The 21,987-nt window shown below is 42.7% G+C and overlaps 1 protein-coding gene across 3 annotated transcripts in view; it reads left to right on the top strand.

Annotated features, from left to right (window-relative positions):
• Positions 1 to 17,068: 17,068 nt before the first annotated feature.
• Positions 17,069 to 21,987, top strand: part of CEP135 (centrosomal protein 135) — a 61,922-nt gene continuing 57,003 nt past the window's right edge. For all 3 annotated transcript variants that reach the window (XM_074347442.1, XM_074347432.1, XM_074347439.1), the window contains exons 1-3: positions 17,069 to 17,206; positions 19,927 to 20,084; positions 21,586 to 21,776. In XM_074347442.1, coding sequence (XP_074203543.1) covers positions 19,972 to 20,084; positions 21,586 to 21,776 — 304 coding nt within the window. In that variant the 5' untranslated portion in view covers positions 17,069 to 17,206; positions 19,927 to 19,971. The remainder of the gene's footprint in view (positions 17,207 to 19,926; positions 20,085 to 21,585; positions 21,777 to 21,987) is intronic.

Below are 21,987 nucleotides of genomic sequence, written 5' to 3'. Positions count from 1 at the left end.
AATGGGACACACATCACTGAGCTCCTGCCACCCACCCATTGGACAGCATCCATGAAAATCAGTAGCAGTGTAACATTGAGGTAAGAGCTCAGACTCTGAAGTCAGACAGAACTGGGTTCAAATCCTGGCTCTTCCAGGTTGTATGATCTTGTTCAAGTAGGTTAGCCTCTTTGTGCCATAATATCCTTATTTGTAAGATGGAAAGAGTAGTACTCCTCTCGTAGGTTCATTGTAAAGATTAAACCAGGTAATGTCCATACAATGGTTAGCACAGTGCTAATAAGCACTTAATTTTAAAAAGAAATGAATCAATCATGCATTTCTTGACAATGGTTGAGACATCAGACTCATCTCTCCAGGGGGAGTGGATGAAAGGGAGCAACGTCCTTGGGCCAAGGAAGCGACATCACCAAAAAGGGATCCATTCCTCACCCCATCCAACTCCCACCACACATGCACCACACATGCACCACACATTTTCTCAGGATGGAGGGCATCTCATCAAGGTCTCTGTGCTGCTATTATCACAAAGTCTTCAATAACTTGCTAATGTTGGCTTATTAGCCTGTAGCAACCCTGTGAGACAAGCATCATTATCACTATAACACATGGAGGGGCACAGTGATTATAATGTCCTCACTTGGGTAATTCAGAGGGTCGCCCAAAGACTAAGAAATGGATTTTTATTAATCTGATGCCTTTCCTAATTTATAAAGCCTCCATTCTTTCATATGTGGCCAAGCAAGACTAAGAAGGCAACTATTCACATCTCCCACACACATACACCCAGTTCATCTCTTAGAGCCGAAAGGGTGAGAAATCTGACAGACTGAGCTTTTATTTTCCTAGACAGACTAACATCCCCCTTTAAATGGAGTGTTTAAATTACTGGGTCAGTTTTAGACATTAATTGTTTTTCCTCCTTACCAGCAGGTGGGGACCTGGAGGAAGAAGGCTGAATTCGTTAACAAAATGTCTCCATACTGCTGAGATGTGGTGTGAACTAAATTCACAATCCTGCTAAGTAAATCTAAAAAATCAATTAGAATACAGAGTATTAAATGCTATGAAGAGAAGCTCCTATGGGAACACGATGCAGCAAAGTAATTAATGTGTTAGATCAGACCCGTAGAGGATCCCACCCAGGATTTGGTACCCCCAGTGAAACCAGTGCACGTGGGCTGAGGGGCAGAGTGAGGGAGCATGGCTGATTTTGACTTGGCATTTCATCAACTGGAAACTTAAGAGTATTTCTTGAAATATCGCCAGGTTGGCATCTATTGATTTCTCCAACTCTCGTTGAAAATTTTTATATATCTATACCATTTCTTGGGGCTTTCAATCTCTGAAGAGGATATTTCTGAAAATTCTGTTTGTTATCACCCAGTTTTGGTAAGTTAGAAAGTGTGAGGTGATGCAGGTTCTCTGTGTATCAGAATCTTCCTCTTCAGATGGTTTCTCCCACTTTGAGAAAAAAAGAAGCCACTATGTTTATTTATGTTCGAGGTTTAGATAGTAAGTATACTTTGCTCAGAATGGCTCAAAACGTTAATTTTTATTTCCTCTCATCCAGTTCTTCTTCCTGCCCCCAGATAATAACTTGGGAAGAATCCATGACTTTTTTGGTGTCTTTGAAGTAGAGTAAGTCCTTGGTTAGTAATTGAAATACCTATGAGAGTTCCCTGTCATAAGCAGAACTGTGAACGTGGTTCAGTGGTCAATGTTCTCACCCTTCTCCAGCTTGAGCCCACCTCAGGCAGAGAAGAAAGGGGAAGTGGTCCCTTGCTTTCCTCTTTCGCCATCCCCACTTCAATTCCTCCTCTCCCCAGATTGCTAAAGGACGGGGAGGGGGGAGATGAGGGAAAGGGATAGGAAAGTCCTTGCTTGACCAGTATTTCTGTGAACCAACGCCTGCTCTCCGGTATTTAAACCTGACTCTCTCTTTGTTGTTGTGGATGCTTTGGAGGCCCTCCTCCCTTCCCTGAGGGTCTCTGACCTGCAGCTCATTTGCCAAGAGTCAATACATCTCAATTCCCAACAGTCTCTGACTCCTTCCCCTACCCCTGGAACTGGCATCATCCCAGTTTCCCTCAGCAGAAGACTCCTTGTCTTCTTGCAGACCTTCCTAGACAGGACCTTTTTCTGTTAGGGTTTAGCTGCAGACCAGAGAAACCCCTCTAGATCGTTTCAGTGGAAACGGACTTAGAACCAGGTTGTTGGAGGCTTACAAAATTGTTTGGAAGGGCTAGAAGAACAGGCTCTAGGCAAAGCTTCTTTTTTTTTTTTTTTAATTGAGTTATAGTCAGTTCACAATGTTGTGTCAATTTCCAGTGCAGAGCACAATTTTTCAGTTATACATGAACATACATATATTCATTATCACATTCTTTTTCACTGTGAGCTACCACAAGATCTTGTATATATTTCCCTGTGCTATACAGTATAATCTTGTTTATCTATTCTATATATACCAGTCAGTATCTACAAATTTCGAACTCCCAGTCTGTTCCTTCCCACCCCCCTCCCCCTGCCAACCACAAGTTTGTATTCTATGTCTATGAGTCTGTTTCTGGTTTCTGTTTTGTATTTATGTTCATTTGTCTTTTTCCTTTTTTTTCAGATTCCACATATAAGCGATCTCATATGATATTTTTCTTTCTCTTTCTGGCTTACTTCACTTAGAATGACATTCTCCAGGGACATCCATGTTGCTGCATATGGCGTTATGTTGTCATTTTATGGCTGAATAGTATTCCATTGTATAAATATACCACATCTTCTTTATCCAGTCATCTGTTGATGGACATTTAGGCTGTTTCCATGTCTTGGCTATTGTAAATAGTGCTGCTATGAATATTGGGGTGCAGGTGTCTTTTTGAAGTAGGGTTCCTTCTGGATATAAGCCCAGGAGTGGGATTACTGGGTCACATGGTAAGTCTATCCCTAGTCTTTTGAGGAATCTCCATACTGTTTTCCACAGTGGCTGCACCAAACTGCATTCCCACCAGCAGTGTAGGAGGGTTCCCTTTTTTCCACGTAGGCAAAGCTTCTTGAAACAGCTCCCATTCCAAGATCACATCTCCTTTGTGGTCAGGAAAGCTTCCACCAATGCTGCAGACAGCTCCTGAAGCTACCTCCTCCACAACCCATTCCAGTCTAGTGGACGCCTCTCACACTGCCCTCCCCCTCCTCATCCAGTTCCTAATGCCAGTCTCATATGAGTGCAGATGATGGTGGAACTTCAGCTCAAGACACCCAGGAAACACAAAACTTAGCTTTCCAGCTTCTCAAACAGGAAGGCATGCCAGGGCCTAGAGTGGATGCCAAGGGACTCAGTCCATAGGATCTGGCACAGGACCCAGATCTCTCACATGAGATTCATACCTGGCTGTGGAAAAGATGCAACAAAGTCTGAGAGGGTGCCTTCAAGTCAGGGTCTCTCCCTTGTTCAAGAGATACATTTTAAGTGGTCTCTTTATGTCTCCTTCTCTTGATTTGAGATGAAGAGAGAAGCTGTCCAAAAATTCCGGCGTCACTTCTAACATTTGCTTACACTTGTTAACAGAACCCTGATTTGGTGTGAGAATAGGTCATAACTGATTCAGGCCATCTTGGCCAGTGACTGCCCTCGGGGTGGGTGGATGTGGAACCCCGTTCTGGCCAATAAAGGGAACTCCACTAGTGCATTCCGGGAGACATTTCTGTCTGACGAGAGGGGGGCCTGTGAGGAAAAACCTGGTGTTTTCTTATTGTGAAATCCCTGCCCTCTGCCCTCACTTCCTGTTTTCAGTGCTGATGCATGTGGACCTGTTTCTTGGACTTGTGACAGCCATCCTGTGGCCACGGGGCAAAAGGCCTGAGGACGGAAGCCACCCACTGAGGAGAGACAGCAGAAGCGTGAAAAGTGGTCAGGTCTCAGTGGCATTTATTGCATCTCAAACCAAACTAGGACCCACTACTGTCGGGTATTTTGTCAAGTGAAACCACAAGATACTTTTATTACTCAACCAGTTCTTAGTCAGGCATTCTGATACATTTTGACTGACCGACATTCATGCATTTTGACTGACCAACACCCAGGTTGAGCCCCTGGAACCCATGATAAGTGAGAGAGAGAGGTAGAGAGAGACAGAGAGAGAGCGCGACAGTCTGGGCCTAGGGAAAGATTTGGAGCCTAAGTCAGCAAGTGAGTATTTTCACACTTCTGTACAGTTAGGACTTTCTGAGCAAGTTTTACCAGAACCTGAGTTAAAGAACCAGCATCGGGAGTTAAATTATGACTATGATTGAATAGCTGGTGAGGCAGCTCTGGAGAGATTTACCTCCCTGGAGGTATGTGTTTACATTTCAAAGGGGGCCAAACCTGCAACCAAGGAGACGTCCCAGGAGGTGTAAACCAGGAGAGGCTTCTCTGGTCTTCGCCTCCCCCCCAGACATCTATTTATATTCCAGAAGGTAATAGCCCAGGAACTTTTCCCTTCTCTTCCCAAGGAAAATTAGTGTTAACTAGGCAGAATCTTTCTCTCCCTTTCTCAGGGAGGAAGGGAGAGAGAGTTATTCCTCTCATATATATACTCTCTGATTCCTGACTGGGGGCAGGTGCTTCCTCTCCTGCAGCACAGAACCCGGTGAATGTCAGGTGACATCTGACTCCATCTCACCCTGGGGGTTGGGCAAGGATAGCTCCTGATATAAGGAACAAGAGCTGATCTCTGCTCCAGAAACCTCACATATGCATTCAGGATAATAGAAATAAACATAGATATTAAAAACTGATCAGCCATAGAAAGAGGCTTGTGCATGATTCTTCGCTGGAGAATGTGACTCAGTTACAAAACAGTTTAATGTGATTTTAGGCTGTGTTGATACACACTGAAATTACTGTGCAGATATATCAAGGGAAACAAATATATCTAAGCCCCCGGTTCTAACCTGACGTAACCATTTCTGGGCATAAATTTCAGTAAGAAACTGAGAAACTAGAGTGTTTCTATGCCAGAGGAGGTAGCCAGATAAGTGATGGTCTTGGAGACCATGACTCGCAAGCAAAGGTAGAAGGATCTGGGGTATTCTGAAGGGTCATCCTACCTATGAGGGAAAAATTACTTTCTTTTTATTGCTCAAAACAAAAGGCTCACACACAAGGAGAGGCAGATTTTAGCTTCGTATAAACAAGAATTTTTCTAACAAAGATTTCAGCAATGCAGTGAGCTGCTTGGAAAAGTAGTGAGTCCTCTTGTCATTGGAAGTAGTCAGGTGGCAGCTGGGATGGCCATCTGTTGGAGAGGTTGAGGAAGAAATCTGTAGTTGATGTGGGAGACTGCCTAGTTGACATTTTAGGACCCTGACATCTCTGTCTCCACCAAGTTTAACTGGCCACCATCTGAATATTCTCTTTCTAGCCATTGTCCTATAGAGTTCCCTTCCTTGATAGTCTGCCAAATTCAAAGTTGTTTTTAACTTCCAGAGTTGAAGTCAAGGCTCTATCAATTACTTTGTGATTTCTGGTAAATTACTTAATGTCCTCTGTAAAATGGGGATACTGATACCAATACTTCCTACTTCATAGGGTTATTATGGTGATTAAATGAAATAATACCTGTAAAGCACGCACAGCACTTAGAACAGAATCTAACAAGTGCTCAAACCCAACGGTTAATATTGGTTTATTAATATCTTCACTTACTGTCTTTCTCCACCTTTCACTTGGCTACCTACCCATCCTTCACATCTTTGTTGGTTTGAATTTACATTTCTCTTATTTTCGGTGAGTTTGAGTGTTTTCCAAATGACAAAGAGCAATTTGAGCAATTACATCTTCAAATCTTTGTCTATTTAAAAATCATATTATATATAACATATGTAATAATAAACTGTATATTAAAAATTATATATTATATTTCTAATATAGTCTATTATTTGTTAGTCATTTTACTGTCAATTTATAGGAGTTTTTTATATATTGGGTCTATGGTGATAGTTGTAACATTTTTCCCAACTTATCCTTTGTCCTTTGACCATAGAACTTTCAAGGTTTCTTTTGAAGTTTAGAGTATGTGGAAGGTTTTCAAGTACATATGTATTAGTGCTTATCAATCTTTTATTCATGCAAAGCCTCCACTCTTATCTCTATTCTTACTGACTCCAAAAGGTAACAAAAAGTGTAGCTCCTCCCACTAGCGTTTCTGATGTCTTTGTAGACACACAAAATAAACTGCTTCATCATCAGGATGCTTTTGTGTTGTGTTTTTAAAACAGACTTACCCTTTCTTGATGATAATTTATCCGTGTCTCTGCTGCTGAAGAATAGCTTCTCAGAATAACATCTGATCATTTTGTAGCCAAGTTGCTACAGAGGTTCCACTGCAAGGCTCCAGACAGACTGGAACTATCGTAACCATTTTCTTATCTGCCAGTAATAATCAGGTTGCCAGCCAATCAGACACCTGGTGATAGGGAAATTGAGTCCCTGCTGCTTAAAAGAAAGGACCTGAATTTGTTGGCAGTAATGTCGACATTTCAGCCCCATCGCTGGGCCACTCACTGAAGGGAGGTAGCCGTGCTATAGGGGACTTGTATCAGAAGGCGTGATTCATTCAGTTCAGTTCAATTCAATCCGTACTTCCTGGTCTTTTGTTAACAGCCAAACACCCTGCCTGGCTTATGGGCACAAAGAAGAACACATTAATCTTCTATGTACTGTAAGGAGCTCACAGTCTAAAGGGGGAACAGGATAATCAGTGACTACAATAGAGTTAGCGACATCCAGAGACACAGAATATGTTTTGGAAATACAGAGCAGAATTTTATCTCAATTTATCTCTAAGGTTCTCCTAAACATTACCTGTATATCCAGCTGTTTCCCTGTAAGTTATCTTTACTCACAACACTTTTAACACTTTTAAATGAGAGGTTTTTTCCCCCCCAACACCACATATGTGGCATCTTTTCCAAAACCACTTCTCCAACTCTCTGGACACCAGGAGGTCCAGAATTCAACTCAATTCAGACACAAACTGCTTGGCATTAGTACAGACCCCACTAATTATGGGCTCAGTCCCACAAGACTGTCTCCCTCTCAGGTTAGATAACTTACTAGAACAGAGCTCAGGAAGACACTCTGCTTACTATTACCAGTGTATTATAAAGGATGCAATTCAGGAACAGCCAGGTGGAAGAGATGCTTGGGGCAAGAAAGTGGGGAGCTCCATGCCTTCTCCAGTATTCCACCCTCCCAGCCCCTGGTGTCCTCACCAACCTAGAAGCTTTCTGATTCCTGTTTAGGGAATTTCTAAAACCCTGTCTAGGGTTTTTACAGAGTTCCAGTAAATAGGCACAATTGCTTAAATTATTGACCATTAGTGATTAGCTCAATCTCTAGCCCCTCTCTCCTGTTTAGAGGTTGGAGAGGGGCAGGGCTGAAAATTCCAAGCTTCTAATCAAAGCTTAGTCTTTCTGGTGACCACCCTCATCCTGAAGCTATCCAGGGCCCTGTTTAGGGTCATTTCATTAGAATAGAAGATGCTCCTATCACCTTTTTCACTTAGGAAGTTCCAAGGACCTTAGAAGCTCTGTTCCAGGACTGAGGGAAAGACCAAACAACTCTCTTACTGCACCACACCAGGGCATTTTTGCAATATCACCTTGAGCCCCTTATCTCACAGGCCATACTTTCCACCCACCACTTGTCCCCGTCTTGTCCCAGCATACTTCAAGGTGGCCTCCTGATTACATACCCAGGGACCTGTGCAGACTCTTCAGCCCCTGAAGCTCAAGACCTTGACATCTGCCTAGATTCCTTCCATTCCTTCCCTCCTAGAGACTGGTCCCTCACAAGCCTTGCCCTTTCTTCCTCTGTAATATTTCTCACATTTCCCTCAGACCTTTATCTCATCATTAAAATAATCTCTTGTCCTAAATAATAGTATTTTCTCCACCATTCACCATTCCATCCTTTACTACCCAGATTAACATTCCCCAAACTAGCTTCATAATGCAATTTTCCAGTTTAAAAAATGTTCAATAATTCTTCATTATATATTGGATAAAACTCAAGTTCTAAAATCTAACATTTGGTGAGTCTTTTAGTAACTGGACATCACTTTTCCTTTCCAGTCTTGTCATCATCTGACCACTGTGCTCATGCCTGTTCCCATCAGATCGCTGCCTTTGTTATTACTGAAGCAATCATTATGCTTCCACATAAACATCTTTCCCATCATGTTATCCCCTCTCCTCCTTTTCTCCTCTCCTTAAATCTCTCTCTTGCATGTGCTCTCTCTCTCTCTTTTTTTAATACTCAAGGTTTTATTTAATATAATAGCAACCATTGGTGAGAATTTAATGTTTTCCCTAATTTCCACACATCTTCTGGTTTGGAAGGACAATTACAAAAACAAGACACACAAAAAACTGATTAGGGAATCAGTGGTGACCTCACTATCCACCCACAACCAGGAAATGGATGGGAGGGAGAAGGGAATCTCCACATCAAAGGAGATGAAGGAAAGATCAAGGAAAGTACTGGCAGTCTCTGCATTTCCATTCAGAATGGATGGACCTGGGCCACTGGTGGCACTGGTACAGGAAAGAGCATTTTTTAAAAATTACATAAAATATTTAAAAGATGCCTAAAATGAACACCTGAATATGTGAGTGTCCTCTAGGCTCTGCAAGATGCCTTTAAGGTTAACCCCTGTGGGAGCAGAGGGTCTCCTCACCCAGGTGGAAAGAAATGGACTCCATCTTCAGGTGAAGGAGAGGCAGTGGCTCACAGCCCTCAGTGATTGGGATAAAGACCCCAGGAGCAGGATGGCCCACCTGCACAGCCTGCCCCTTATCTCGACAGTGTTCCTCCCCAACCCTTCTGGTTTCAAGCGAAAAGTACTTTTAACCTGGGCTCGGGGTTTTGCTTTGTTTTGTTTTATTTTAACATTAAGATCGAGAGGAAGGGGGTACTCTGGAGCAAGAATGGGTATTCTGTGCTAGATTCATGGAATTCTCTAAGTTTGAAGTGTCCAGGGATTTGGATTTTAAGCACTGGCAAGAGTTCCCTTTGGAAATTTCATTGTGGCCAAATGATTACCAAGCATCGCAGCATCTCTCTGCCAGCCTCCCACTCTTGGAAAGGGGGCAGGGTAAGAGTTTAAATAGCCTGGAAAATGCGTTTCATCTTGGTAACATTTTCCACTGGGCATTCACACTGGCTAGTTTGCCAGGGCTGCGCTACAGGTCATCTGAACAGGGACTCTAAAGGCTTCTCCTAAATCTAAGCCTTGTCAAAAGGTATCTATCTCCAGCACCAGCCCACAGAAAGAAATTTAAATTCCAGAGGGTGGGAAAGGTGACCTGAAGGATTATTTTTTTTTTTTAAATCTAGTATGTATCAATCATCCTTAGAGTCTTCAGTAAGAAATGGAGGTCAAGACCTGGGAGTTGAAGGGGAGGGATGTGTAACCATGCCCCCTTCAAAATCCAGACAGAAATTGCACTCTCAAAGAGTGCAATTTTAAAGAATGCTTCTTTAAAAAAAAAAAAAAAAAAAAACACCCCCTCCCAGATGTTGTTTATAGAATTAACAAGCTGCTCAGGGTATATTTGGTAGCTGTGGCACTGATGATGTGGGCAAGTGACTAGGTTTCACAGGTTAATATATAGCTGTGCATATGCATGTAGCCCAGAAATGTGCGGAGAAGGGGAAGTTCCGAACCAGGTAGAGAAAGGCAGTGGGTCCTCCTCTCTAAAGGGGGGTGCAAAGGGCTGAGTGCCCTGGCCGCAAACAGCCAAGGTACCTGATACCCTATCAAGCATTACAGATGGCGAGAATGGAAAAAGATTCTGTTTCTGGGATTTGCTGCCAACACCATGAGCCCCTTAACACAGTTGCTTTGATTCAAAGCAGATGATCGTTATGCACTGGCTGAGTGGTGGACTCTCGAGTGAAGCCCACACAACCAGCAGGCTGCATTCTAATGGAAATATTTGAACTGGGACAGTCATGTCTGAGAGTCCAAAAGAGCTGGTAACCCAAAGGAAGAAAAAAAAAACCCATCTGTTTTGACTCCATCTCGAAATCAGAAGGAAAAACAAAATTCATTTGAAGGTGCTTTAAACATGAGTTCCTGGCTTGTGAAAGAAGTACCTTTTTTTTTTAACAAGCTGCCTCAACAGCAATGCTTCTAATTCAAGCATACCCTAAAGCAAACAAGGCTACAGATAAGAATATGGGACAAAGAGATAAGAGTATAAATCCAAACAGGAATTTGCATCTTTAAGATGTCTGAAATCTCTAAAAATTTGGTTGGGCATGGATGCCAGAAACATAGTAGACGTTCACTAAGAATGTTTGGAACTGGCAAGCCTCATCTAAGTTTGTTTTGAGGTTGAAGGCAGGACTTGTTCTCTTTAAGAACACATTTCCATTAGGAAGCCCAGGACAAGGGACCCACGGAATTAACCTGCACACTGGATGTAGAGGGGCAATCAAGCACAGATCAACATTTCTAATTCCCAGATGTTCCTGACTTTATTGAGAAGTGGCTTCTTGGGTGGGAAAGCTGACTCAAGTCTAAGCCAGTGGGCTGGAGGGACCCAGCATTGATTCTGGTGGGGGCCTGACTTCCAGATACTACCATCTATTTCACCCTGAATCTGAACTGTTAACTTTTCTTCAGCCCAGGAACCTAACATCTAAATCACATTTGCTCCCTTTGCTTGACAATCCTAACTCCAATTAAATCAGCTTTAGTGGCTCAGCTGGCAGGATTCAATTCCCTTTCTCTGTCAATTCCTGCTCAAGGAGATGGCAAATAATTGAGTCTCAGAGACACCAAGCCAAGGACTAGCAAATAAGCATCTTTGGGAGGCTGGTAGTTATACAGACAACATAGCTCTCAGTACATCATCTAGCTTAAACCTACCCATGTTGACCTGGTTTCATTCTCTGTTGGGAATGCAGTGGTTTTAAGGTATATCCACCAATTCTTTGCTACTGCTCCTTTCAGCAGGTGGGGTATAATTCTCCTCTCCTTGAATGTAAGCTGGCTGAGTGGCTTGCTTCAAAGGAATAGATGATGATGATGATGATGATGATGATGATGATGGTGATTAAGGAAGAAGTGACAGTGGGTGTGCAGCCTGCCAACAGACACAAAGAGAGAGCTTGGAAGTGGTCTCTCCCTCTTTTCTATGTGTCCAAGTTTTAGTTGTTTCAAGGTTCAACTCCAAGTTCCGTCTGCACCGTGAAACTCGAGTGGTTGCTCTTGTCCTCAGAGGATATTTTTTTTCCTTTTATGAATTCCTAAGACACTTATTCTGTGCCATCAACTGGTACTTAAACAGATATGTGTCAGTTTGCTAGGACTGCAGTAACAAAGTAGCACAAATTGAGAGGCTCAAACAACAGAAATTTATTGTCTGGAGGCTAGACATCTGAGGTCGAGGTGTTGGCAGGGCTGGTTCCTTCTGAGGGCTGTGAGGATGGACCTCTTTCCTGCTGCTCTCCTAACTTCTGGTGGAGTGTTTGGCATCCCTTGTAGATGGCATTCTCCCTGTGTCTTCCTATTGTCCTTCCTCTGTATGTGTCTCTTTCTCTTCACAGAATGTGCTCTTTTTATAAGTACACCAGGCATATCGGATTAGAGGCCAATATGACACCAGTATGACTTCATCTTAACCAACTACAACTACAATGACCTTATTTCCAAATGATGTCATGTTCTGAGGTGGTTAGGACTTCAACATATGAATTTTGGGCAGGACACCCTTCAACCCATAACAGTGTATAGAGTTTTATCCCAAAGCACTCACTTACATTCAGAAAAATGCTCTCAGACAAGAAATATAAAAATGGAAAGGAAAAACACAATCTGAATAATCTAAATGGCTTTGCCCACTGTTTTGCTTTATGCTCCCCAGAGGAAATTGAGACGGAAGATGAAATTCTGCCACTCACTCAGTCAGATGCAATTTCCTTATGCCTGTTAGAAACTCAGCATCTAGTCACTTAGAATGTGATCTAGTGTTTAAAAATATGTATTCTGTAATATACGATATTTGCCCTGTAGGCTGGCTTTATAATCTCACTTCCAATGAGATGCTATCTTACATTTTGCTGGGCTGCTCTAGTTCATTATACATCAATGGCAGAATAATGCGTTTACACTTCATTGAATTCTTTCACTTGTACCTGGACAGCCCTCTCCATCCCTCTCCCACCCCAGCCATAACTAAACAAATAAACACAGACAGAAAGTTCTCAGCTTTTAAGTGAAACAAAAAGGGAGGGAGTATGGGAGGAAGAAAGGAGGAAACAAAAAATGAAAAAGCTTTCTGCAAGGGTAAGGCTCCACAGGATATATGACATGGAGGTTTATCTTCCTGCTCACCCAGACTAAACAAAAATGTCAAAACTAGGGGAGTGTGGTGGGTTGAATGGTAGCCCCCCCACCCATTAGATATATGTCCACATCCTAATCCTTAGAACCAGCAAATGTTACCTTATTTGAGAAAAGGATCTTAGCAGATGTAAGTCAGTTAAGGATCTTGAGATGAGGGGACCATCTGGATTTTCTGGGTAGGTCCTAAATGCAATGATAAGTGTCTTTATACAAGACACACAGGGAAGATTTGACTAATACAGAGAGATGGAGGTAGAAGCTGGAGTGATGTTACAAGCCTAGGGAGCCAAAGAATGCCAATGGTCACCAGAGGCTGGAAGAGGCAAGGAAGGCCTCTCCCCAGAGCCTCTAGGGGGAGGGCAGCCCTGATGACACCTTGATTTTAGACTTCTGGCCTCCGGAACTGTGAGAGGATACATTTCTGTTGTGTAAAGCCACCCAGTTTGTGATCATTTATAATGGCAGCCAGAGGAAACTAAAAGTAGAGGAGCGACTAGATGGACTGAATAGGATCAGTACCAAAGAACAGAGGCTAGGAAACCCCTGCCGTGCACATCGCACGCACCGAGCAAGCAAGTGCCAAGGGGCCTCTGGGAGACAGGGTAGTCTGTGCACGTATAGCCCTGTGTCTAGGAGCTTTCACAGCTATCTTTCTCATTATCGTCTGGAGAGGGCCGCACATTTGCAGCAGCCAGCAAATAGCTTGTTGATGTCCAGCATGAATAATGCGTATCTGTACCCACAGAGTTTGCTCAGCCTGGAACTGATGCAGCCTGCTGGCGGACCTGTAATGAGGTAATGAAGATGAGTGGAGCAAAGCAGCTACTGCTGGTTAAGGTGAAACTATATGCAACTGTTACCAAACTCAGGCTCGGCTGCTCATCATTCAAGAATCCAATACTGAGAGACAAGTGTTAGATAAAAGGAAAGACAGCTTTATTACAGAAGCTGGCAAGCCTGGGGAGGAAGTGGACTAATGTTCCAAAGAACCAACTCCCTGCTGCCAATCAGGGGGCAAGAGTTTTTAAAGGGGAGTTTCAGGACTGAATAGGCAGAGGGAGGGGACTACATGCAGAACAGCTCCAACAGTCATCTTGAAATTGGTCATGCAGTGGTCTGATCAGTGACATCTTGGTTGTTTTAAGTATAGTTACTCTTCAGTTCCAGAGTCAGTTTGTTCCCATTTCCTTGAGGCTAATTCTTGGAATTGTGCAAGACGGAGCAGCTTATGTCATGGCTACAGTCTGGTCATCATGTAGTTAATTTCCATTTGGTGAGGGTTTCAGTATCTATAAAACAGCTCAAAGAATATGGCTCAAAATATTATCTATAGCTCTTGAGGAGGAACTATTGTTTTGTCTTGTTTGACTGTTTTCTTTTGTTTCTGCATTTTCTTATGTCTCTGATTAAATTTATCCTTTGCCTAAAGTTTTTCTACTGACCAGAGGCAGGCAGAGGACATGGTGGTGGGGGACGTCTGTTCTGGGAAGGCCCTGTAGGGTCCTACTCCGTTACAGAACCAGCTCAAGATTTCCTATGGAGCAAGACAATAAAAAACACTCCACCAAAACCAACTCTACTGCTGTTAGCCCCTTCAGGGCTACATGGTGCCACCAGTCCCTGGGCTTTTGGGGTTTCTGCAGAGTAGTTAGGTTGCTTCTTACCTTTTCCCATTGCTGACTGGGATTCAAATTTTTCAAGGCTGAGAAGTCAATTTCTAGCTGTCCAGCTGCTTGCCAGTCACCAAATTTTATTGCTCTTATCTCCTCTACCATTCACTTTGTTCTCAAGCCTTTTTAAGTGTATCTTTAAAATTCCTTTACTGATATTTTAGAAGGATGAAGGAGGCAGGGAGAGAGTCTGAAGCTAATATATACATTTAACTTGCCATCTCTAATTAGAAAGATGCAAAATTTTTATCTGAAGATTTGTACTTTGATTCAGTTCTGGGAAACTCTTAACAATGATCTCTTTAAACATTTCTTCTCTGATGAATTAGTTTTCTCTTCCTACAGTAACAAGTCACCATAAACTTAGCAGCTTAAGACAACACAAATTTATTATCTCATAGTTCTGTAGGTCAAAAGTCCAGGTGGGCTCTGCTGCCAAAATCAAGGTATCAGCACCCTGGGATTGTATCTGCAGGTAAGAGAACAGGGGAAGAAATCTGCTTCCACGCTCACTCAGGTTGTTGGCAGGAATTCAGTTTCCTGTTGCTGGAGGGCTGAAGTCCACGATTCCCTGCTGGCTGTTAACCTCCTTGAGCTCTCCTAGGATCCCTGCATTCCCCATCACACTGCACCCTCCATCTTCCAACCAGCAACAGCCGTCAAGTCCTGCTCACATATCTCTGCTTTTAAGGGTTTGTGCAAATGCATTGGACCCACCTGGAAAATCTCGGACACTCCCTATTTCAAGGCCTTTAACTACCTTAATTATATCTGCAAAGTCTCTTTTGCCATGAAATGTAACATATTCATAGGTTCCAGGGATTTGGATCTGGACATCTTTGCGGGGTCTGCCTACTATCCCTTCTTCTGCCTTCCTCGAGTCTCTGAAGCTATTGTCTGTATTTCTTAATTGCTTTTAAAATATATTTTATTTCTTTGTCTGCACTGGGTTCTAGGTAAATTCTCTAATTCTTTTTTTTTCTAATTCTTTTAACTGTGCCTAATCTACAGTTCATCCCACCTGATAACTTTTTTAATTTTGATGACTATATTTTTAATTTCCAAATCTTCCGTTTGGTTCCCTTTCATATACATCTGTTCTTGTTTCATTTAATAATTCTTATTCTTTCTGATAGCAGTGCTTCCTTCCACCTGTCTAGACGAGTGGTTTTCCACCAGCGGTGATTTTGCCTCCGGAAGGAACAGCTGGCAATGTCTGCGGAGATTTTTGGTTGTCGCAACTTGGCAGATGCTACTGGCATCTAGTGGGTGGAAGCCAGGAATGCCACTAAGCATTCTGCAATACACAGGACAGGTCCTCTGAGACAAAGAATTTTTCAGCCCAAAATGTCAAAAGTACTTAGGTTGAGAAACCTTGATCTAGATCACGTTACACATACTCATTTTAAAGGTTTCATCAGAATCTTCAAGTACAGAGAATTCATGTTTTGATGTTTTATTTTGTTGACTATCTTCATTAGCACTGGATTTCTTCTTTGTATTTGATTTGCAAGCTCATTTTCAGTGAAAGGTTATTTCTTTTTCTCTCTGCATCTGGCTTTCCCTCCTCTTAATTGTCAGTTCTGAGGGTGGCCCCACCAGGATTGCCCCACAATTCAGAGCTCCTGTCCTCTGGTGGTTTTGGAGAACTAGAAAGCCCAGAGCAGGCTCAGTTTCTGTTTCCTTCTGCCTCCCCAGCCCTACCACTTGCTCAGAGACTAGGACCTGGGGGGGGGGGGGTGCACCAGGTATCTCGACCTTAGACCTTGGAGTCAGTCCAGCTGCGAGTCTGACTCTGGCCTTCCATGTCACCTGGAGCAAAACTGGCCTGTTACTTCAGGGTCCCACTCGCCTTTCTGAATTTCTTTGATTTTGGTTTTTACATTTTCTAATTCCTATGTGTTTGGGGCAAAGAGAAGCCAGCCAAAGTGTCATCTGGACTGGACGGCTATTGCATAGCCACTTTGCTATGATACGAATTTATTTTTGGCTCAAAAAAGATATTTGTCACATCAGCAAAAGTGTGTTTAATTTTACCCGTTCAAGACTACAAAAACCATCTACAGAACCTAACTCATTGCCTCCTAGAAATTCCATAAAACAACTTACTAAAGCACGTGGGAAAATAGACAAGGCACACACAATGGAAAAATGGGTACAAAGTTATTTACAACTCACAGAGCAGTTAAGTGATAATGCAAAGATGGAAGAACATTTTCAGAATGGAAGTCCTACTTGGGAGAGTAGTAAACAAAAAAGTAGGAAACAAGCTCCTCTCTGATCATCTAAAAGTTTTCACGGAAGAAATGCAATTCTAGGATTTGACCATGTGTTTTCTGTATGTGAGCAAGCTCTCTATAACAAGTTGATTTACATTTAATTGCATTCACAAATGTTTATTGCGGTTGGTGTTAGAAAAACATAGCTGAGTAAAATAATCTCTGACTCAAGGAATTCACAGTTGGTGGGGTGGCAGGGAGAGACATACAAATAAATAATTACGTTTTGACGACTTGAGTTATAACTCATGGGATCAAAATACAATGTTTTACTCATCGTAATGGAAAGGGTATAATATAAGGGTCTGCACATCTTTATGGGGACATGGGTGTGGAAGCAACAGTTAATGGTATTGGGTGCTTGTCAGGGAAAGTTGCAACGGCAATTGGAATATTTAAGCTGGAGTTTACGTGGTGAATTGGCGTGCACCTAGCAGGTGAAGGCTAAGCCGCAGCAGGGACCAGGGCTGGGCAGCGTTTTAACCCCGCGCCCAGAAGGTCAAGGCACCCGACGAAGAGGAGGCCCCAGTCTCTGACACCCGCTGAGGTTCGGGGTTTGCCGGCCGCCAGGGGGCGCCGTGGCCCCGCGCGGTAGGGGCCGTTGCGTTTCCGGGCACCGGGGCCCAGCGCCGCCATCTCTGTCCCGCGAGTCCCCGCCGCCCGCGGCGAATCGTCTGCGGCTCCCGTTACCGGGGCAACCGCGGCGCCTCCTCCGCGCCGGCCCGGATCGTCTCTCCGCGCCATTTTCAAACTGTCCTGGCTCCGGAGCCGGTTTCTGGGGCGGAAGGAGCCAGCGAGGGAGGCGAGGCGCAAGGGGCGATGCGACTGCAGGCGGAGGGAGCGGCGGCCGGGGCTTCGGGTGAGCACGCCGCGGGGCGGGAGGGCCGGGCGGGGCGGCGCCTCCGCCTCCCGGGCGGTTCCCGCGGGCCGGGCCGGGGCGCTGCCGGGAGGGCGGCCGCGCGGCCGCGGGAGGAAGTGGGGCCCGGGCGGGCGGGAGACTCCCTGCCGGCCCCGCTGCCGACACCCGCTTCCCTTCAACACCCGACCGTGGAGTTGCGGCCCGGAGGTCGGCCTGGGGCTGCGGGATCCCGGGGTTCCTCCTGCCCCGCTCGCCACGGGCGTCGGTGCGGTCCCTGCAGCCCGCCTGCTACTGACTGATGGGTTGATTTAAAAGTTAAAATGCCTTCTTCCTGTAAGAATCGTACAGACTCGATAAAAATAAAAGTGCCCCAAAGCGTAGGACGAGAACCATTTACTAACTTCTGGCCGGCACCTTAGTAAACATCCCCTCTGCCTTCCACTCTTTACTACTTTTAGTTCGATAAGGAAGGACTCCGAGATAACCTCAGTTAGGGTTGGTTTGGAGTTTTGTTTTGTTGTTGTTGTTGTTTACTTGTTTGTTTAGCCTCTGTGCATGTATATACACAGGATACTTTTGTAAAAGTAAGATGTACTAGCTTTCAGACATCAACCCCCCCCCCAGAGTTAAGCAGGTGGATCGTTCTAAATAAGTATGCGTGGAGGATCTCCAAACCTAACCTTTTATGTTGCTTTGCTAGAAACTTTAAGGATAGTCACAATGTTTGGATGGTGGGGGTGGGGGGTTGCGGGGGACAGCGGCTCATGGGTGGAGAAAGCGTAATAGCATGTTTTTTGTCCTTGGGAGGATTTTAATCTTCATCTGCCCTGTGTGTTGATGATTTTTTTGATTCATATTCATATTCATATGAATATCATATCAAAAGTATCATTTCTGGGTAAGCAAAGTTGGTGTCAGACAAAAAAGGAGAAACGTTTCGGCGGTGAGGCCCTGCTAGTTCTTGGTTTGACAGGTGCGTTGCTGATGTCTCCAGGAGTTTGTCTTCAACACCCTGCATCAGTCAGGTCCCTCTTGTGGAAAGAACCTAGAAAGAACCTATTATAGAATGGGGACGCGATTCAAAGAGGCTTGCAGGAGTGTGGAGAAGGAAGTGTTTGTAGAAAGGAGTAATCAAACAGGTGCTAACCCAGGAGTAATTTGGTAGGTTGAGGCGGCAGAGTACAGAAACCAGAGAAACCAGAGGATCAGGACTCAGGAGACCTGATTGCCCATCCCTTTGTGGCCCTGTGTTTTAAGAAAAGTTACTCTCTTGAGGCAGCCTTTCCTCATCTTTGAGGAAGGAGGATGTCCTCCGCCCTGTCTCCCTCATAGAGTAGTTGCCAGGATCCAATTGTGCATGTGTTCATACAAATGCATGTCTTCTAAATTGGAGAGCATGAGCAGTATGCCTTTCTTGTGTGTGTGGTGTGTGGCTTTTTTTAATCTAAAAATCTACGTAAAATTTATGTGGTGAAATGCACAGATCTTAAGTGTGCTATTTGAAAAGCTTTGGTAAATGTATACACGGATGTAATCTCTATCCCCATCAGCACAATATTTTCAGAAAGTTCTCTCTTAGCCCTTCCAGTCAATCTCCACCACCCCCACAGCCCTAGGTGACTGCTGTTCTGATTTCTGTTCACATAGTTTAATTTTGCCTGTCCTTAAACTTCATATAAATGAAATCATACAGTACATGTATGTGGCTTCTATTGCTCAAGTGATGTTTTTAAAATTCATCCATGTGGTTGTATCATGGGTGTATAACTACTGATACACGTCCCTTTTATTCCTGAGTAGTATTACATTGTATAAATATGTATAGTTTATTTTTTCTTCTACTGTTGATAGATACATAGGTTGTTCCCTGTTTGGGGCTATTATGAATAAAGCTGCTATGAATATTCTTGTAGAGTCTCCTTGTAGATGTTTATTTTCATTTCCTTGAGTAAATACTTCGGAATAGAATTACAGAATCACAGGATAGAAGTATGCTTAACTTTATAAGAAACTGCCAGACTTTTTCCACAGGGGTTTTATACTCCTGTCAGCAATGTGAAGATTCCAGTAACTCCAAATCCTTGGCAACATTTGGTATTGTGCCTTTAATTTTAGCCAGACTAGTATGGGCGAAGTTGTATCCCATGGTGGCTTAATTTGTGTTTCCCTGATGTCTCATGGTGTTAAGCACCTTTTCACATGATTATTCTCATCACGTATCTTTTGCAAATATTGGCCCGTTTTCTTATTCGGTTGTCTTTATTATTGAATCTTAAGAGTTCTTCCTATATTCCATGTACAAATCCTTTGTTAGATATTATGAGTATTTTCTCCTTTTGTTTTTGTTTTGTCAAACAAAAGAGTGTATTTTGATGACTAGACATTTTAAATGTGAAGAAGTCCGATTTATCAAATTTTTCTTTTATATTTAATGCTGTTAAAAAAGGCCTGTCAGTGTTCTCTGCCTATCTCCGGCTTTTTTTCCTTCTAGAAGCTTTATTGTTTTAACTTTAATGTACAGGTTTATGAGGAGATACTTATTTTAGTGCAGCAACATAAATATCATAAGCATTGGATTTAAATCTATCTAAATATTCCAGAAGGCTGCCTACCTGAAAAGAAACAAAAAAACATTGCTTCATATTAAACGAATCTTTTCTTTTAGCATGAAATAATAATAATAGCTAATAATTGAATGATGTTTCACCTTTTTCTTTTAGGACTTTAATTTTTGGACGTGAATAAAACTAGTTTTGGAAGATAAGATGACTACAGCTGCAGAAAGAAAGTATGTTAATATTAGGAAAAGGCTGGATCAGTTGGGATATCGCCAGACTCTGACAGTGGAGTGTTTACCTTTGGTAGAAAAACTTTTCAGGTAAAGCTAAAAATACAATTCTAAACCTGTGTGATCCTTAATGCCATTTATCTAGTTTCTGATTGAACTTCTGCTTCAGTAAAGAAATGGGTGGAGTTTTAAAAAGTCCTTAAATCGTCTGAAGCTCCTCTGTTCTTAGGTCCTTCTCCCCTGTCATCAGTTCAGGGCCTCCGCATTGCAGAACTCCTGAGTCAACCATTTAAACTATGCCGTTCAGAGTAAATGTTTCTGAGGATTTTGCCTGTGAATAAAAGTACAATTTTTAATGTGATTTTCTGATATAGTTAGAAGTTCTGTATCTGCTTTACCCACTGGTCTTTATTTTTCATTGAAATACAGTTGACATGTCCCTGGGCTCTAATTACTGTTACATCTGTAATGGTTCTCTAACGTGGCTGGCCATTCCTTTACCTGTTACATATTACTTTAACTGAAAGAGTCTTTGTGATTTTTGTTCTTTTCCACGAGTTCTGTTACTGTGATCTGAGACTCGAGCAGGGAAGTTGCTCAGGAAGCTTTTGCGGTAGGACTGCAAGCGATGATGAGGGAAAGGAGAGAACGAGCATGAAAGATACCTTGTGGTCTTCAGTAGGGTCTCTAGGATCCCTCATGATCTAGTTCTGGAGCTGCATTTCAGAGTTATAGGGTAGAAGGATGTTTAACTTTCTAAGAAACTGGCAAACTTTTTCCACAGTGATTTTACACTTGCACAGCTTCATCTCCCGTGTATGAACCACTAGAAGCTCCTAAACACATGTACACTGTCACCCTTGGTCTCTCCATATGTAAAGCCCTTCTCCCCTCTCCCGCCTTCCTTGCTGGGATGCTCGGTTAGCTGTATGGCCCGCAGGATTCTGTCACACCTACCGCATGTAACCTGAAATACTCATCATTGTTAGAAACTTGTTTTGTCTTCCCGTTAGAATGCAAACTTCATGAGACCATAGGCTGACTCGATCGCTGCTATGCCTAGGGCAGGCTGAGCACATAGTTGGCACTGAACTATTTGTTGAGTTTATCACATAGTATTATAATTTTTGACAAATTGTTAGTGGAATATAAGCTCCGTGACAGTGGGTTCTCTGCTGTGTTGCCTGCTCAGTAAGTATCGATGGACTGACTGTTCCGCTGGTCTCTGTTCTTAGAGTGATTCTTATTTGTTGTGGTCCTTGTTCTTAGCATATAGCAGACATTCAGTAAATATTCGTTGAATAAACAAATAAGTTTCACAGATCCCACAGCATCAGGTAACTAATTAGATATGGGGGACAAGTGAGAGAGATTCTAACTATGTGGCTCATAACTTTCAATTAATTCTGTTTGAAGAAATTTTTGAGTACTTCCTGATACTTTGAAAGACTCCTAGTGTTTGTTTATTTTTGGATTTGAGCCCACTTAGCATTAACATTTATTTTAAGTCTTTTTAGAAATATGTTTTTAGTTATTAAAGGTTAATAGGCTGTTTTCTTGTATTTACATTTTTTTTGTTCTTTAATATTAGTGATCTAGTTCATACAACTGAAAGTCTTCGGAAATCAAAATTATCTGCTGTGAAAGCTGAAAAAGAAAGTGCCAATTTCGATTTTGTATTGGAACCTTATAAACTTGAAAATGCAAGATTGAGTAAGGAAAATAATGAATTATACCTGGAATTAATGAAACTGAGAGAACAATCAGGCCAACACATTAAAGGTAAAACTATGATTTTTTAAATGCAATATTTTTGCCCTTTTTGTCTTATATGTAGGAAAAAAGCTAGTCTACTTTTAAAACTATTGATTAGAAAATGTGACAGTCTTCCTGTTGACAGCTCTTGAAATATCGTAGGGTATGTTGAAGAGTTCTCAAGAAGGAAAATAAATTTGCATTCCATAGCTAAATTCATCTTCACTGTATGAGGATT

The sequence above is a fragment of the Camelus bactrianus genome, chromosome 2 (genome assembly GCF_048773025.1).
Source record: "Camelus bactrianus isolate YW-2024 breed Bactrian camel chromosome 2, ASM4877302v1, whole genome shotgun sequence".
NCBI classification, from domain to species: Eukaryota; Metazoa; Chordata; class Mammalia; order Artiodactyla; family Camelidae; genus Camelus; species Camelus bactrianus.
The sequence above is the reverse complement of the archived record's forward strand: the minus strand, read 5'-3'. Positions and strand labels throughout refer to the sequence as shown.